Consider the following 19,737-nt stretch of genomic DNA (forward strand, 5'->3'; position numbering starts at 1 on the left):
CTGGGCAGCATGGTTGTTTCCAGGTTCTTGCTATTGTGAACAACGCTGCGATAAACATACGTGTGCAGGTATCTTTTTTATAGAGCGATTTGAGGTCTTCAGGGTATATTCCCAGTAGGGGGATTGTGGGGTCATATGGAAGGTCGATTTTTAGAGCTTTTAGGAATCGCCACACTGTTTTCCACAGAGGTTGCACTAGTTTACACTCCCACCAACAGAGGAAGGAAATACCCTCATGGAAATCGGAACTGGCATCCAATTCCTGAACAAAACCCGAAACCCACAGGTCATAAGAGAGAAGATAGACAAGTGGGACCTTATTAAACTGACAAACTTCTGCAAAGCCAAAGAAACCATCAAGAGAGCAGGGAGACAGCCTACAGACTGGGAAAAAGTATTTGCCAACTCCAGGTCTGACAAAGGCTTAACATCCTGGATCTACAAGGAACTCAAACATGCTGAAAAGAAAAAAACAACCCCATTATAAAATGGGCAAAAGATATGAACAGACACTTCACAAAAGAAAACATCCGAGCAGCCAATAAACACATGAAGAAATGCTCAACCTCACTAATCATCAGGGAGATGCAAATCAAAACCACACTGAGATGCCACCTAACTCCAGTCAGAATGGCAATTATCAACAACTCAAAAAATAACAGCTGCTGGAGAGGATGTGGTGAAAATTAGTTTTATTTCATTGCATTGGATTACATAATGGGTTCTATTAAGATTTTAAAGTATAGAATGTAGTGAAGTTTCTTTGGTCTGTTATAGTTAAGTTTTGGTAATAATTCAGTGGAAGTAGAAGAGGTAGTTTCCATAGTGTGAAGTTTGATAAAATGCTTCAGTCTCATTATTAACTATCATGCCTGCTATGTCCTTGCCTGCCAAAGACTGAGATTATTTTGATAATCTCACTGCAGTGCTATTTTTGCCAGTTGTTTTCTTACTATTCTTTAGATAAAGATTCATGACTAGCTTAACATTTTAAATATGTAAAACAGAATCTCTTTCCCATTTACTTTTTTTTGCTTTGAGTTCTACCTTATATTAATATTACTCTTCCTAGTCTATTAGATTTATGTGCCTAATATAGTTTCGTCCATTTAAAAAATATTTTTTACATTTTCTCATTCTACTAGATGACTTTCAGTAGCAGCTTCTGGTTGGAAATTTGTTTACTCTTCTTTTTGGTGTTAACAAAATTCAAGATTCATTCTTTATCTTTAAATTTGACATTTAAGAACCAGGCTCATTGCACCTGTAATCTCAACTAATGAGGAGGCTGAGGTGGGAGAATCATTGAGCCCAGGAGTTTGAATCCAGCCTGGGCAACATAACAAGACCCTGTCTCTTAAAAATGAAACAGGGAAACACTTTTTTAAAAAAAATTGACTATAAAACCTATTCACATTCTTTCTTATAACTCATAAATTTAAATTTTATTTTTTTTAGATTTCAAGTTTAGTTGAGTTAGATTTACTTTTATTCTGCCTTTTTTGCTTTTTTTGAGCTGCAGGTACTTGTATAGTTATCTCTGATACAACATATTTTTGTGGGTTTTTTGAGTCAGAGTCTCACTGTCATCCAGGCTGGAGTGCAGTGGCATGCTCATGGTCACCATAGCCTCAACCTGCTGGACTCTGGTGATCCTTCAGCCTCAGCCTTTCAAGTTACTGGAACTACAGTCACATGCCACCACGCCCGGCTAATTTTTTGATTTGTCATAGAGACGAGGTCTCACCAAGTTTCCTGGGCTGGACTCAAACCCCTGTACTCAGGCCTCTCTCACCTCTGTCATCTCGGTCCCCCAAGGGATTACAGGCTTGAGCCATCACACCTGGCCTAAGCTGTAGGTACTGTTTTATTGGCTTCTTTTTCTTCCAAGACTGGAAAACAATATAGATCTTTTTTAGTTCTACTAGAACTTTAAATTTCATTTTTAAAAAGTTTACATCTAAATTTTTCTAAGTTGACAAATAATTGGTAGCCTTTGATCTGTTTTAGTTTTTCAGAATGAGGTTTTCTGTGTTTTCACTGATTATAAAAGTAACGCATGCCTATTTTTGAAAGATGTAAATATCATTGAAATTCAGGAAGTGAGAGTATCCTCATAATCCTGTTTTCTAAGAATAATTACAAATTGGTTGTGTATATTTAATATTTTATTATTATATAAAAGCATATATTCTTCTAAGTTCTTCATGATCTGTAACCTGCTTCATTCACTTAGTTAACATGGTCATCTCCCCATTGACCTCAGTTTCCTTTCGTCAGAATAGTGGTACTAGCCTTGTAAAGTTTTTGTGATAGTTTAGTGAATGAATGCCTGTACAAGATTTGTAACATAGTCTGACACATGGTAAGCATTCAAGAAATGTAAGGTATTTTCATTTTTATTTTAAATGATTCTTCACAGTATTTCATGGTGGACATGCCATCATTTATTTAGCAAGCTTCTCATTTGTGGCATTGAATAAGACCCTATTCTGCCCTACATAATCGAGTAGGTTTTTTTATTTCCCCGCCTACTTTCTGTTTATTTTCTCTAAATGTGTGATTGTATATACTTGTTAAATTGTATATCTTATTTTTGACAACTACATCTAGTTTTTAACCATACTTAAATCATTGCTTAATTGGCTTTACTTTTCACCATTCATTCTTTATGCCGAAACTCCAAATACTGGTGTCTAAATTTTTAGTATACTTCTTTTACCTCACTAAAGCTAGAGTTCTCAAAGTATTATGGCTCTCTGGGGATACTTGAGAACTTTTCAAGAGATCCATGAGGTCTATTTTTATAATAATATGAAGACCTTATTTGCCCTTTTAATTGTAATGACGTTTCTACTGGTGTGCAAAAGAAAGTTGAGTCAAACTGCTGCATGAATCAAGGCATTGGCATCAAACTGTACCACTAGTCATTGTGAACTTTACCACCACACATGCTCAGGTTTTATTTTTTATTTTATTTTATTTATTTTTAGTTGGAGTCTCACTCCATCGCCCAGGCTGGAGGGCAGTGGCACACTCACTGCCACCCCAGCATCAACCCGCTGGGCTCCAGTAGTCCTTCTGCCTCAGCCTTTCAAGTAGCTGGAACTACAGGCACGCACTAACACACCCGGCTAATTTTTTTTTTTTTAGTGTAGAGACGAGGTCTTGCCAATTTGCCCGGGCTGGTCTCGAACCCATGGGCTCAGGCAGTCCACTCACCTTGGCCTCCCAACATGCTGGGATTACAGGCTGAGCCACCGAGTCAGACCTGCTCAGTTTTTAAAAACTGCCAGCTTCACTTAAGAATGCTCTTGAAAAAGTACACTTAAAAATGTACTTTTATTGAATTTTGATTGCAAGTGTACTTTTTAATATTCTGTGTAAGGTAGTAGAAAGTGCTCATAAAGCTCTTCTGCATCTGTTACAGTTATGACCTGAACTAGCTGCTTTTCTCATGTAACATCATTTAAAAAAAAAAACTGACAAATTATAAATTTGATTATTCTGACATCGATATTTGACATTTTCTTGAAAATGAGTGGAGTCTCAGGTTAAAGAAAACAATCGTTTTTATTGCCATTTGTAAAATATGAGCTTTCAAGAGAAAGTTTGAATTTTGGGGCATTTTTATCTGCCATTTTAAGCTTGATGGCATCCTCAGTACTTAAAAACTTTTCTGATGAGCTTGGAAGTGATTTTAATGAATTTTTTTATTGCATAAAGAAATTTGTCAGTATCTGCATACCTTGGTTAACCAGTATTTTCTAAATTATTAATGCCTTATGTTACACAATAATGCATGAATAAATAAAAGATTCACTTAAAGTGTAAGATAGATGGTACATTTTAATATAACAAATGTATAAAGTTTATTGATATGGTTTCAGATTTCACATTGCAGATAACCTTCAGTAAACTACAACTTCTTCAGCTCTAGAGTAATTTCAAGGCAGAGTATTCATAAATAACTGAAAAGGCTGTTAAAAAGTCTTTCATTTGTAAAAATTCTTTACTCTGTCGCCCAGGCTGTTGTGCAGTGACATGCTCACGGCCACTACAGCCTCGACCTGCTGGACTCAGTGATCTTTTCGCCTCAGCCTTCCAGGTAGATAGAACCACAGGCATGTGCCACCATACCCAGCTAATTTTTTTGATTTATTGTAGAGATGAGATCTCACCATGTTGCTCGGGCTGGTCTTGAATCCCTGAGCTAAGGCAGTCCTCTCGCCTCCACCTCCCAAAGTGCTGGGATTACCGGCTTGAGTCACCGTGCCCGACCCTTATCTAGCTTTCAAAAGCGTTTGAGTATTACTTCCCAACCACAGAAGACTCCCAAACTGGGAAGGAATGGATCTGCAACTCATTTGTGAAATTTTCACATTTTATTTTATTTGTTTATTTTATTTTATTTTTTTGAGTCAGAATCTCACTCTGTTGCCCAGATTGAAGTGCAGTGGCATGCTCACAGTCACTGCAGGCTCAACCTGCTATGCTCAGGCAAGCCTTCCGCCCCAGCCTTCCAAGTAGCTGGAACCACAGGCATTCGCCACCACACCCGGCTGATTTTTTTAATTTATTGTAGAGATGAGATCTCACCATGTTGCTCAGGTTGATCGCCAACGCTGAGCTCAGGCAATCCTCTCGCCTCTGCCTCCCAAATTGCTGGCATTATAGGTGTAAACCACCGCATCTGGACTAATTCTTTACTTATTAAACTACATTCTCTATAAAATTGTCTTCATTATATTTTGGCCAAAACAACATATCAAAACAAATTGAATGTGGCACAAATGAAAATTTAACTACCTTCTATTAAAATAAACGTTTAAAAGATTTGCAAAAAATTAATACAGTGCCACCCCTCATTGTTTTGGAATGTATAGTCACTTTAATAATCTTATGTTAGCATGTAATGTATTTCTTTTTGTTATTTCTAAATGTATTCATCAACATTTAGATTTTTCACTCTAATTTCTAATTTGATAAATATTGATGGGTATGACCTATATTTTTAAAAAAAGCTCTTTGGGATCCTGAGACCAAAATGTTAGAGAACTGCTGCACTTCAGTTTTACACTTCCTTGAGGGAGCATAAGTGGTATATTTTCTGATTTTCTGATACGGAGCATGAGTGGTATATTTTCTGATTTTCTGATACTTAAGACTGCCTTTATTTTTTATTTATTGATTTTTTTGTAGAGGCAAAATCTTGATCTCTCGCCCTGGTCTACAACTTTTGGCCTCAAGCAATCCTCCTGCCTAGGCTTCTCAAAGCACTGGGATCACAGATGTGATCCATCATGCCCAGCCAAGACTGCCTTTACACATAAGTATTGATTTTTCTGTTTATGTGGAATGTGCTTGAGTCATAATTTATTCTCTCCAAACTATAGACTAGATATTCCCAACCATCTGCCTATCCCCAACAGATAAATTTAACGAATGTGTCACAAGTCTCCCATCCATATAGTGTTATGAATTCTCCTTAGAAGATTATATGTGATCCTAAATCCTCTCCAAATATTATTACTAGAGATAGTTTCTTTCTGTAGTCTTCTGGAATTCAGTGGATCAGTCTAATTTAAATTTTTTGGTTTAATATGGTTTTGACTTTTATTTTTTGTTTCTTTTTTTTGCTTTATCTTTATACAACATAAATTGTAAAACATTTTTCAAGGAGAGAATCTGCTGAGTTTTTGACTGAAATACATTGAGCTCTTAGAGTCTGCAGGCCCAGGTCTATCTTGAGCTTGAAAAATTGTTTTTATAACTTTCTGATACCATTGTTAGGTTTATGTATTATTTATAGGTTAGAGCTTTACACTTCTTATGCCAGTTATCTTTTTCTTTAAATATTTTTACTTTTTTTAAAAATCATTCTCAGTCTTTTAGGAGAATTTCTTTTTTTCTCAATTCTTAATCAAGTTTTCTTAATTTGAGTAATGTTCCCAACTCTACTGTCTTTGGTGTAAATTTGAATTTTGCAGTTGCAGTTTTAAACTTCTTCCTTGCTGTTTCACTTTCGCAGCAGCTTCTTTTTCCTGTCAGCCTTGTACCTCAGTTTGCAGTTAACTTTGCATTTTTCTTGCTCTCTTAAGATCCTTTTATCATCGATACCCCATCTTTTGGATTCATTTTTATTACTATGTAGATGTTTTCTAAAGTTAAGTTTCTTATATTAAATCATTTCAAAGGTGTATCCTTCCTTAGAATTTTCAATATAATACTTCTCTTATTTTTCTATATGATTAGTTTTATACCTTCTCATCTTGGTTTTCTTCTTATTTATGCTTTAAAGGGAGAATGCTATCCAGTTTGAGGTGGTAGCAGGATGTGAGGATTGCCCCTAATCCGACTCAAAACGTGCTTGTGTACTAAAAGAACCCTAGTGCTGGCACCTCTGATATTATCTTTGTTACATTGTTAAAAATACAAGATTACAAAGACTGGAAAAGAGAATTTTTTTTTTCTTTGAGGTGGAGTCGCCCTTTGTCACCCAGGAAAGCCCACGGCTACTACAGTCTCACAGTCAACCTGCTGGCCTCAGGTGATCCTTCTGCTTCAGCCTTCCAAGTAACTGGAATTACAGGCACATGCCACCATGCCTGGCTAATTTTTTTATTTATTGTAGAGATGAAGTCTGACCAAATTGCCCAAGCTGGTCTGGAACCCGTGGGCTCGGGCAATCCTCTCACCTTAGCCTCCCAAAATACTGGGATTATAGCCATGAGCCACTGCGCCCAACTGAGAATCTTTTTTTTTTTTTTTTTTTGAGTTGGAGTCTCACTCTTTCGCCCAGACTGGAGTGCAGTGGCCGCTCCCGGCCACCGCAACCTTGACCTGCTGGGCTCCGGCGATCCTTCCGCTTCAGTCTTCCAAGTAGCTGGAACTACAGGTGCTTGCAACCATGCCCGGCTAATTTTTTGATTTATTGTAGAGATGAGGTCTCGCCAAGTTGCCCAGGTGGGTCTTGAACCCGCAGGCTTAGGCAATCCACTCACGTCAGCCTCCCAAAGGCGCGGGATTACAGGCTGAGCCACCAATCCCAGCGAGAATCTTTTTAAAAAGACAAAATATTAGACTCAGTCCAAGCCTTACTGTTTATCTTGGTAGCTTTACCAGACCCCTCCCAGGCTAAGTTAGATCTCCTTTTCTCTGTTCCTAAAGCAGATTCATCGTTTTCACTGTAGTTTTATCACATGATATAATTTAATTACATGATATGACCTCGGATACCACAGTGCCTAAAATTTTATTAACTGCCAGTGAATGATTTGTGAATGATTGAGTAACCAAATGTATATCATTGGGAGAATTTTAGAATAAACTATCTAATACCTAGAAAAGTATAAAATACTAAAAGGAAAAGAAAACGTGGCATTGTGAAGAGAGCAGTATACTAGATTTGTTTGATTTTATCCTGTTGTTGCAGCAAGGCAAAAAATAAAATAAAATAAAAACCAATAGACTTAGTTTATCTTGAGCCTAAGAAAAGCGAATATTCTCTTCAATAATATTTACTGACAAACTGGAAAAATCCTCTCTTGCTTGTAGTACTGTAAATAAGCACATAACTGACTCAAAGGTGATAGCCAGGTGGTATATATTGAACCCTAGGGAGTAGAGCCAATAGCATTTCTCCTAGAAATCAGATTTTAAACATATTCTATCAGACGTTTAGTTTGTGTTAATTTTCTGGATTAAAAATAATTGATGACACACCAGATTTTCAAGAGAAAAATAGCTGGGTGATTCAGTGAATTTCACCTTTTATGTTCTTCAAATTTAGCTTAATCTAATTCTGTATTTCACATTTCAACATTTTGACTCATGACACATGTTTTGTTAGCAAAGCATGGCATAGACAGTGATGACTAATGTTTACACAAAACACATAATCAACCCATACAAATACCTTTCCCCCAGTCAGAATTGTCTGTAACCAAATTTCAGAGAAATTAAAATACAGTACCAAAAAATGTGCTTTAGAATCAATGAAATATAGTATTATTATGGGTCTATAAAATAAAAATGTTAGTGTTACAGAGTTTTTTGGTATTAATTACATGTCTAGAATCAGGAGAATATTTAAGTAGACTGTGGTACATCTATTTGACAGAATATATGTAGCTTTCAATAATAATAAGATAGGTCACTTGAGCCCAGGAGTCCAAGGCTGCAGTGAGCTTAGATCATACCACTGTACTCCAGCCTGTGCAAGACCCCACTTAAGTTAAAAAAAAAAAAAAAAAACCAGGGCTCGGTGGCTCAGCCTGTAATCCCGCGCCTTTGGGAGGCTGAGGTGAGTGGATTGCCTGAGCCTGGGGGTTCAAGACCCGCCTGGGCAACTTGGCGAGACCTCATCTCTACAATAAACCAAAAATTAGCTGGGCATGGTAGCGCTCGCCTGTAATTCCAGCTACTTGGAAGACTGAGGCGGAAGGATTGCCGGAGCCCAGCAGGTCGAGGCTGTGGTGGCCGGGAGTGGCCACTGCACTCCAGTCTGGGTGACAGAGTGAGACTCCAATTAAAAAAAAAAAAAAAGATAAAAAAGGTGTATGTTAAATAAATGTTTAAAATAACTACTTTCATAGAAAAGACTTAAACAGAATTACAGCAAAGTGGTAATAATGCTTGTAATTTGGACAGTAGGACTAGCTGAAGAAAATACACATTTTCCAGATTTTATTTAATGAATATATATTGTTTTTTAAGTGTGTATATTGTTGTGGTGGAGTGCTTTGTTGTAGCACTTATTAGGGGATCTCTTAGAAATAAGTCATTCTATACTAATTTCCATTTCACGAAGTTCCCAGATTGTTATGTAGAAAATTTGAAATACTTTCTTTAAATTGGATGTTTTGGTGTGATTCTTGGGGAAATTATGGAAAAGAATGATTGGATGATATCAAACTAGATCAGGGATCAGCAGATGAAAGCCCTGTCTGATCCTTTATAGAAAAAGTTTGCTAATCCTTGAACAAGTTAAGGCTTGTTCGAATGGTGATGTACACTACCTCTCTCAATGTAGCAAACTAAAGGAAGTTTCCTGAACACCATGGAGCTCATTCCTCAGTCTTATTTGATATATGTTTATCAGTGTCTTGGATGACCATAATGAAGATAGAGTGGAGTGGGGGAGGTGGTGAGAACTAACAAATTTTTAAAATAAGAATCTAGAAAGAAATTGTCAGTCTAGAAAAATAAGATGATCATAATAAGAGGAAATTTAATAACAGTGTAATAGCCCTATATATGTACTCAGAAAAGTAGTGTCTCAAGTTCAGGATAACTAACAGCAAGTCATATAGAAAAGATTTTGTTTTAGTTACATGTGATGTGGTTGCTAGACATAATTAACAATCTAATGTGAAAATATGAAGTATATATTCCATGTGTCTGCAAGGATAAAACCAGTTAACAGTGAATTTTCCAGCATTTAGAGCAGGAATGGACTCATCAGCAAGGCCCTGAATTGTCTTCCGTTTTGTTTTGTTGTTTTTGTTTTGTTTTTTTGAGTTGGAGTCTCACTCTGTCACCCAGACTGGAGTGCAGTGGCCACTTCCGGCCACCGCAGCCTCGACCTACTGGGCTCCGGCGATCCTTCCGCCTCAGTCTTCCAAGTAGCTGGAACTACAGGTGTGCGCTACCACGCCCGGCTAATTTTTTGATTTATTGTAGAGATGAGGTCTCGCCAAGGTGCCCAGGCGGGTCTCGAACCCACGGGCTCAGGCAATCTTCTCACCTCAGCCTCCCAAAGTGCTGGGATTACAGGCTGAGCCACCGAGTGAATTGCCTTTCATTAGAGATGCTCACTTACAGGTTGGGACTTCACAAGTAACGATAAATGGAGTACATATTCTTTCTTTCATTGAAGTACATTGATAACAAATATAAAGGGGAACCCCACCAAAAATAGAATTTACCAGCAGGGACCCAAACAAAATAGAATTTTATTTTTGGAGGGACCCCTTGTAGCACAGGCTTTCCCTACTAGGTAAGTGTTCTAGGAGTCCATTGGCTTCGGTGTACCACCTAGCATTGTTCTGAGAGGTTGCATTTGGCTTCATTGACATTTTTTTGGAGATTGTTTCAGTGCATTTGCCCATTTCATGATGGGTGATTTAGGAGTGAGTACACCTGCCCACACCGTGCTAAGTGTTCAACAGTTTTTGACTAAAAACGATGTGACCCCATGCCCTACCCTCCTTACTCATCCAATCTCACCTTGAGCAATGTTTTTTTGTTTCCCTGTATGAAAAAAAGTCCTCAAAAGGACTTGCCAGTGTGGAAGAGATGAAACAAAAAAATAGCAAAAGCACTAAAAGGCATCAAAATTGACGAGTTCAAAAACTGTTTTGAGCAGTAAAAAATGTATCTCAACGTGTGTGTTGTATCAGACGGAGAGTACTTAGAACGTAACTGAAGTTTAAACATGTAAGAATAAATATACAATTTTTTATAAATTCTGGGGGATTTTGAGGTCCCTCTTGTATAGTGTCACATATATTACATATCTGAGATATACCATATTTAGAGAAAATAAAATATCTTTGAAATGGCTTATAAGAAAAGCATGATAAAGTCTGTAGTGTATTTAACAACTGACAGGCTTCATGTTGCAGTGAAAGGAAAGAACTTTTAAAATAGTGGAATGAAACTGGATAAACTATTCTTACTGAAAGGGAAAGGGTAAAAGTAGACAAGTCTGGATGTGGTGACATTGATTTCACAGTTATGTTTTTCAGCCATTTTACTGTAACTCTATATGTGAAGAGTTACTTGTGACTTCTCTGGTTATGTTCACACATATTATGGTGAGAATGTTATTGCTGCCAAACTGATATATGCTATTACTGTATAAAGTTGTTTTTTTAAATTAATATGTAGACTTTAACCATAAAGAAGTATTATTTCTAAAAAGTTTTATAATCGAGGTACTTTTTTATAGAGATTACTTTAAGACTATATAAGGATAACCAAATTTATCAACTGTTTGAATTCTATATGATGACAATCTGAAATTATAACCAAGATCCCAAAAATGTATTTTAAACATCTGGTAGAAATAGACAAATCATGAGAGGAAACAGTAACAGTTAAGAGAGGTAGGAAGAAAACTGTAATAACGTAGAGTCACTGAAGTTAAGAGAAGAAATGTGTTTATTTTGCAACGTGGAGGCCCTTGACCTCAGCAAAAATGGTTATGGTAATAGTGTTGAGGATGGGCACCAGATTAGAATGGAAGGTGAAACACTGGAAATAGCAAATAAAGAAAACACTTTTGTAAGGTTTAGTCATAGAAAGGAGGAAAGAGAACAGTACCGAAAGGTAGGTGTCGAATCCAAGGAAAGGTTTTTGTGCTGTTTGCTTTTTCAGTGACAGTGCTACTATGGCATATGCTGATAAAAAGCCAGGAGAGGCTGAAAAAACAGTCAAGAAAAAGAATAAGCAGGAAGTAAGTTATCCCCCTAAAAAAATCCAAGAAAAGATGACGTACAGAACACAGTTGAAGTATTGGCTTTTGATGGGAGAGGCTGGGTCAATTATAGGAAGGTGTGTTAGAGAGAAGTTCTTGAGGGAGATCATGTCTGAAGGCAGTCTGCTGTGTAACACAGGTCATCTCCTGAGACTGAAGAGAATGGAAGAGATAGAAAAGTCTAAGGGCTATAAAAAGTAGAAGAGGTCTAAAATGGTCTCTGTAGAAAGAACAAGAAAAAAGGGAAAACATGGTAAGATTGCCATGTAAGCCAGGCACCGTGGCTCATGCCTGTAATCCCAGCACTTTGGGAGGCGGAGGCGAGGATTGCCTGAGCCCAGGGATTCGAGACCAGCCAGGGCAATGTGGCAAGACCTCCTCTCTACAATAAAACAAAAAAATTAGCCAGACATGGTGGTGTACACCTGTAGTTCCAGCTACTTGGAAGGCTGAAGTGGAAGGATTGTCAGAGCCCAGCAGGTCGAGGCTGCGGTGGCCAGGAGCACACCACTGCACTTCAGCCTGGACGACAGAGTGAGACTCCAACTTAAAAAAAAAAAAAAAAAAAAGTTAGCCATGAAAGCTAAGGGACCTGTTGAGATTGTGTATCTCTATCCTCTATCCCCAGAATCTGGGAGAGAGAGTTAAGATTTGATTTTTCTCTGTAGCTGGTAATGTTTTAAGAAGTTAGAATCAGTATTTGGGTGATGGGTACACTAGAATCCCAGTCCCCACCATGAGGCAACATACCCATGTAACAAGCAAGCACATGTACCCTTGAAACTTAAAAAAAATTTAAAAAGATTAGCGTATATGTTTTGTTTTCTCTCCAGTGGTTCACTAATGCCTATAGTATGTGCTAGAGGGTAGGAAGAAAGGAACTAGACAGCTCTATCTTCCTTCCCTATTTCACTGTCATTATGGAAGCTACTACCTATCAAGCCTCCTGAAAACCTGATGAAATTGTCACTCAAGCCTCATAGATCATGTTATCTGCAGATAAAGACAGTTTTAATTATTCCTTTTTGAAATGGATGCTTTTTATTTATTGCCTCAAGTACTGGTTGAAACCTCTAGTGTAACATTGAATAGTTGTGGTAAGGGTAGACATTCTTGTCTTGTTCCTGATCTTTGGAAGAAAGCATTTAGTCTCTGACCAGTTAAGTGAGTTTTTCACCAATTAAGAATGATCTTGGATGTAGGTTTTTTGTAGATGTTCTTTATTGGCCAAGGAAGTTTCCTTGTTATCCTAGTTTGCTAAATTTTTATGAGAAATGGCTGTTGGGTTTTGACTGATGCTTTTTCATCTATTGAGATGATCAATCATATGGTTTTCTTTTTTAGTTTGTTAAAATTATGAATTTTATTGACTGGCTAGTCAAATATTAAATTAACCATATATTCTTGGAATAAACCCCACTAGGTCATGGTATAGTATCCTTTTTACATAATGTTGGAGTCAATTGGCTAAAATTTTGTTGAGAATTTTTCCATCTGTGTTCATGAGGAATATTGACCTGTAGTGTTCTGTTCTTGTAACATTTTTGTCTTGTTCAGAGTAAAGCTGAACTCATAGAATGAATTAAAATATCTTCCTATCTTGTCCATTTTCAGGAAGAGTGGATAGAATAAGGCTTATTTCTTTCTTAAATGTTTGTTAGAATTTACCAGTGATGCAGTGGCACAACTCATCACAGCCTGGGCTCAGGTGATCCTCCCACCTCAGCCTCCCAAGTAGCTGGAACTACAGGTACACACCACCATGCCCGACTGATATTTTAATTTTTAATTTTTTTGGTAAAGATGAGGTTTTGCTGTGTTGCTCAGGCTGGTCTTGAACTCCTGAACTCAAGCAGTCCTCCCACCTCAGCCTCCCAAAATACTGGGCATACAGGCATGGGTCACTGCAGCTGGCCCCTGATCACTCTTAATAGGAGTTTATCAATTGTATGAATCTTGAAGAATCAACTTTGATTTCTTTATTTTTTTTCTGTTTCTATGATTTCTACTCTGATCTTTATTCTATCCTCCAGGTTATTTTGGGTTTTTTTGTTTTTGTTTTTGTTTTGAGTTGGAGGCCCCAGGCTGGAGTGCAGTGATACACTCATGGCTACTACAGCCTCAATCTGCTGGGCTCTGGTGATCCTTCTACTTCAGCCTTCCAAGTAACTGGAACTACAGACACGTGCCACCACATCCAGCTAAATTTTTTTTTTTTACTATATTTATTGTAGAGAGGAGGTCTTGCCAAGTTGCCCAGGTTGGTCTCGAACCCCTGGACTCAGGCGATTGCCTTCCAAAGTGTGTGAACCACCATGCCCTGCCTATTTTGGATTTAATTTACTTTGTTTTTCCTAGTTTCTTTTGGTAGAAATACAAAAGATTTGAATGGAAACCTTTCTACTTTTCCAATGTAGGCATTTAATGCTATAAGTTTCTCCATAAGTACTGCTTTGTTGAGGCCCTGCAGACAAGAATTTTTTCTGTCAGTCTCACAAAGCCTTTCCAATATTGTCATTTGTTTTGTCAGCTAAAATAAGAATTATAATGGAAATGTCTAAAGGGACAAAAAGGAAAATTTAAACTCATAACTCCATGCATTTAAACTCATAACTCATATGCATTTTGCACTCTTGTACTAAGTGCAAGGGAGGAGGTAGTGTTTTGATTCAGGGAAAAATCTTTGACAAAGGCACTTATGCGTTAATTATTGCAGTTATTTATTTGCTTTGTCTCACTGTAAAGACCCTGTTTAGTTAATTCTGTCTAGTTAATAATGGAAAGGAAATGTTAATAATGGAAGGAAAACCAATTTTATTAGAACTGTTTACGCAGTGTCCTTCTTTGCCTTAAAAGCCTTGCATTTTTGCAGTGTGAATAAAGACTAAGGTGGTATGCAGTTGACCCTTACTATTTAAGTTTAGTTTTGAATATAACATATATTATGGTAAATCATGTCTTTAATCATTCATATCTTAATCATTATGTGGAAATCTGCCTTAACTCAATTTTGGATAGTCTTTTAGATCCAGTATAAGTCAATATCAGGGATTCACAGATGTAACAGTTAACCTTTATTAAACATTTTACCATATGTCAGGGCGCTATGATAAGCACTTTGCATAGGTTATCTTATCTAATGAAACAATAAAACCCTTTGAAGAAGAGTTATTTTTATTCCCATTTTACAGATGAGGAAACTGAAATTTAGAAAGTCCTAGTCTATGTACCCATAACAAAATGGTAAAGTTGGATCACTAACCAACTTCAGTGATTTTAAGCACATTATACACCTTCTGTATCCCTCTGCAGATATCATGTTGACTTGAAAAACAACCCACTAAGTGTTATTGCTTTTAATTACTGAAGTAGTCTTAATAGAGAAAGTTCATTTTATCATCTGATATTTCAGAGTAGGAAAATGTTTTCTGATGAAATTCTTGGTCCTCCAAAGAGACGATATATTTGAAATATAAATTTGGGCTGTAACTTGGGAACACTGTAATTTATTAATAGCTCCCTTGCTTAAAGCTTCACTGCCCTCACAGATTGCTATGGTAGACAAATGATATCACTCCTTTCTTAGAATGCTTAAGAATAAGTAAGTTCAATATTTGTGTGTACCCATTATATACATAGATAATACTTATAAATAATAGCTAATCATATTTCTGTTGTTAGCTAATATCTTATTTAAGTACTTTATATGGATTTAATATCTTATTTAAGTACTTTACCTAACAACTCCATGAGATGTAGGTACTCTCATCTCTGTTTTACAGGTAAGAAAGCCCATACAGATTGAGGGTAAGTAACTTGCCGCAGGTCTAATGGTGATAGAAATCATGTTCTTAATCCCTACATCATACTGTAGGAAAATATAAAGAAGAAAACATAAAATTTACTCTCAAAGAATTTGCATTCTGTTAGGAAAGAAAACATATGCACATGAAAAGTTGCAAGGGCACTATATGTTTAAATACTAACTGATTTCTGTGAGTTTTAAGTGAAGAAGCACTCACTAGAACTGTGGAAGATTCCATAGACAAGGTAAATCTTGAGTCTGATTGGAACTTGGAGAACCTATAGTATTTAAATTAATGGAAAGGAAGAAGTGAGCAGGCATAGTGAAAAGTGGGAGGGGAAATTTAGAGTACATGTTTGAAAGAATAGCTGATAATGGCTATAAAATGATATGGCCCTGAACATCTGGATTCAGAGAATGACTTGATGAGATGACCAAACTGCATTAATTGAATAATACTATTGTTGAGAAAATAAACTCTTTTCAGCATTTTGCTGCTCAGTAAAATCTTAACTCTCCTCAGAGGGAAGGGGTAAATGTTAAATTAGAAGCATCATGGTAGTTTAGAAAGAGAATGGGTTTAGAGCTCTACTCTTGCTAACAGAACCACATTAAAAAGTTATTTAACGTTTCTCAGCTTTAGACTTTTGTTATATTCAGTGGAGGTTTTGTCTTCTTGGGGTGGTTTGAATATTAGAGGTAATGCATGTAATACAGTGCTGAACATGTTGTAGTTGGTCAGTAGAGAGGGTAGTTGTTATTGTTAGTCTGTTAATCTTCAATAAATGGAAACTACTTTTTGAGGCTGGGCTTGGTGTGGTTCATGCCTGTAATCCCAGAATTTTAGGAGGTTGAGGTTGAGAAGATTGCTTGAGCCCAGGAGTTCAAGAGCCGCCTGGGCAACCTAGTGATCGTGTCTGTATCAAATTAAAAATTAAAAAAATTAGCCACACGTGCTGGTATGCACCTTTAGTCCTAGCTACTTGGGAGGCTCAGGCAGAAGGGTCACTTGAGCCCAGGAGATTCAGGCTGCAGTGAGCTGTGGTTGTTCCACTGCACTTCTGTCTGGGCAAAGAGTGTAGCCCCTACTCAAACAGAAAAAAAAACCCTACTTTTTGAGACTTAGGTTCATTTTCTGACTCTACACACTCTGCCATCACCAAGATTGCTGTAGTCTTCTGGTAAATGTGTAGCCCTACATTCTTTTTTCTATATAGCACTTACATTTTGAGATTATGTGTTATGTGATTATTTTATTAATATCTTGCCCCCGCCCCCCACTCAAATGGTAAGCTCCATGCAGCTGGAGTCATGTCTCATTTTGCTCACCATTTTCTCCCCACTGCCTAGGCCAGCGTCATACCATGGAGCTTTAGGAAAGATTGAGTGAATGAAATAAATTCTTAATAGCTAATACTGAATTAGCTGCCTACATCAAAATAAGGATGCTTTCTTTGAAGAATTAAAATACATGTCATATGAACCATGTAAAATCTTTGTTCTTGAACTTGCCAGTCCTTTGTGGTCACATTATGCTGATTGAACACCTTAGAAATGGAACACAGTAATATCTCATTACATTTGTCAGTATTGTGTATCGTTTTCAGTATTAATCTTGACCTGAATTACTACCATATTGTATGTTAACTTTTATACAGAATTTCATTTCAAGTTTTTGGTTATTTTACTTCACTTTGTGAAGTGTAATTATTTCATGAAACTCTTATGGCTTTAATAAAGTTAAAATTTCAGGTGCTTCGTGTCCCTTCTTCAGTCTTCCATCATTATAAATATCATTTTCACTTGGCTTCTCTTATAAGGGAGAAGATGTCAACCGGACACTAGAAGGTGGAAGGAAGCCTCTTCATTATGCAGCAGATTGTGGGCAGCTTGAAATCCTGGAATTTCTGCTGCTGAAAGGAGCAGATATTAATGTATGTAGAAAATATTGTCATTCTAGAAAAAATTTCTGTTAATATGCTTTGTGTAATTGTTTTCTATAGATTGTAAAATATTTATTTGTAGAAACCTAATTTTCAATAGGAATATGGTCTGAAATTATACCAAATTTTCTGTAGCTTAGAAATACATAGCTCGGGTTTATAAAAACAAGCTAAAAAACTGACTTTTTTATGCGGATAAAACTAATGATGTTTTCTCCTTTGGCTGTTTCTTTTCAAGTTCTAAAGCTTAGGGAGTTAGCACTGTCTGCGGGTAGCAAATGATTATCATGTAATAGAGCATAGGACTCTGCAGTCATAGGATAAATCTAAACTGTATTGTTGCACAGAGGTCAGTGGACAGTGGTCAGATAGGAGCCATCATCTCCTGATTCTAGCCTTTTGTAGCTTCTGCATTTCAGAGTTTTAGAAAAATGTTCAAGTAACTGTGACAGCAAGTAAGATGAACTTTTCACATTTCAGGGGCGCCATATCACCTGCCTCTTTTACCTCTTCATCAGCTATGTTCTACCTCTCTCTTTTCTTACTGGACCACATTGGCATTTCTACAGTAGTGGGAACTCAAGGCTCAGAGGGGCTAAGTAACTAACCCCCACAGTAAGTGGCAGATCCAAGATTTGAGCTAAGGGCAAAGCCCTAATCCTCTACTTTACTACATTGACTGCCAAGGAGAGACATTGCTTGTGGGCTTGGGCCTCTGGTAACGAAGAGACTAGAAGTGTGTCTCTGTGGAGTGATTTTGTATAGAAAATCAAATAGGTAAACATTGAAATTAAAATATGTTTAAGAGTCCCCAAATTAGATCTAGAAAGATGAAATGAAAAATGAATAATGTTATCTCTGTATTTATTATTTCATAGGCTCCAGATAAACATCATATTACCCCTCTTCTGTCTGCTGTCTATGAGGGTCATGTTTCCTGTGTGAAATTGCTTCTGTCAAAGGTGAGGTCAATTACTAATTTTTATTGCTTTTTCCATTATGATGTAGCTGATTAAACTATGTATTTGATTGTGAATTTATTTAAATTTCGTGTGGCAGCAGGAATAGAAAACTAGAAGGCAGTATCTAGAATTGAGATATAGAACAGTGTTACTCAAAATAACTGATCCACAAACTCTTATCAGTTCATGATGGGTAAGGAGCTTGGGCTAGACTATAGATCAACAGTCTCCTCTATTAAGATCTTTTATGAAATAAAAGTTAGCCAAAATAACCATTGTACTCAGTGATGTATAAAATGCCATTGGGAACAGTAACAGTTTGTGGACTGGTACTGGGTTCACAGACCACACTTTGAGTAGCAGTGGTTTGAAATTTGTTAAGTTTCATTTTTTGTAATACATACTGAACAAGATTATTGATGTAGTTTGCCTGTAAGTAAGGGCTCTCTGAATCGTTTTGCTTTTTTTTATTTGACTGAGATAGTGATAAATCTGAAGTTTTTAAACTTTTTTTATCTTTGCTATTATAAACTCTTACATGGAGTTCAAAACCCAGCCTCAGGAATTAACCAATTAGTTATATTAGATGGAGCCTGTAAATGTGGGAAAGCAAGAAGTCTTCATAAATATCACCAGTTACAGTATTATCACCAATATTAAACCCAAGCTTGTCATTTCATGACCATACTCTTTCTAGAAAGTGCTGTTCATAATATTTCATTTGTGATCTTAAAATAAGCCCTGCTAAAAGAAGCAAAAGAGAAATAGGAATTAAACGAGTAAATGTATATAAAAAGTATTTTTCATAATAGGCACTCAATAAATAGTACCTTTTATTATAACTAAGACTGAAGAGGATTTTATACTTCAAAGGATCAGCTTGAATAAGATATAGAGAAAATTGGAAAAACAGATAGCACATGTATCTCTTAACACTTTATTGACATCTTTTAAAGATATTCTAAAAGCAGTTAATTCAGGCCCTATTCAACTAGAGGTTTTTTCCTACCCATAGCTTCATGTTAACCACAATTACTGAATTTTGTTTTTTGGTTATATATCAAAAGCGGTTTTCTCACCGTACTGATAGAAATGATGCATACCTCCAAAAGCCAAAATAAGTGGAAATACTATTCTTTGCAACTAGCAGATTCAGCTTCTGTTATAGGGTGAGCTCACAGAGATTTCTAGTCACTGTCTTTCTCCTTACTGTTCATCCCACCCTTACACCCATGAAAAGACTACAAAGTACCTTTGAAAACTGCTAGATAATTTAATTCCTGGGGTAATATTTTTGCTTATTATATCAAAAACTGACTGCTACAGGCTACAAATATTGATTTGCAGTTCATGAAAGATTTATAATTTCAATATTGTATTACATTCTGTATTGCAACTAAACCCAACTCAGACAGGCTTAAACAATAAAGAATTCTTATTATATGACCCTGCAATCCCCCTACTGGGAATATACCCTGAAGAACACAAATCACTCTATAAAAAAAAAAAAAAAGATACCTGCACACGTATGTTTATCGCAGCATT

At 36.6% G+C, this 19,737-nt stretch overlaps 1 protein-coding gene across 1 annotated transcript in view; it reads left to right on the top strand.

Moving 5' to 3' along the window:
• MTPN (myotrophin) overlaps positions 1–19,737 on the top strand; it is a 65,089-nt gene that overhangs the window by 19,293 nt on the left and 26,059 nt on the right. Inside the window, exons 2-3 of the mRNA XM_008065661.1 lie at positions 17,108–17,221; positions 18,109–18,192. Coding sequence (XP_008063852.1) covers positions 17,108–17,221; positions 18,109–18,192 — 198 coding nt within the window. The remainder of the gene's footprint in view (positions 1–17,107; positions 17,222–18,108; positions 18,193–19,737) is intronic.

The sequence above is a fragment of the Carlito syrichta genome, unplaced genomic scaffold (genome assembly GCF_000164805.1).
Source record: "Carlito syrichta isolate Samal-C Ts95f unplaced genomic scaffold, Tarsius_syrichta-2.0.1 Scaffold308732, whole genome shotgun sequence".
NCBI lineage: Eukaryota > Metazoa > Chordata > Mammalia > Primates > Tarsiidae > Carlito > Carlito syrichta.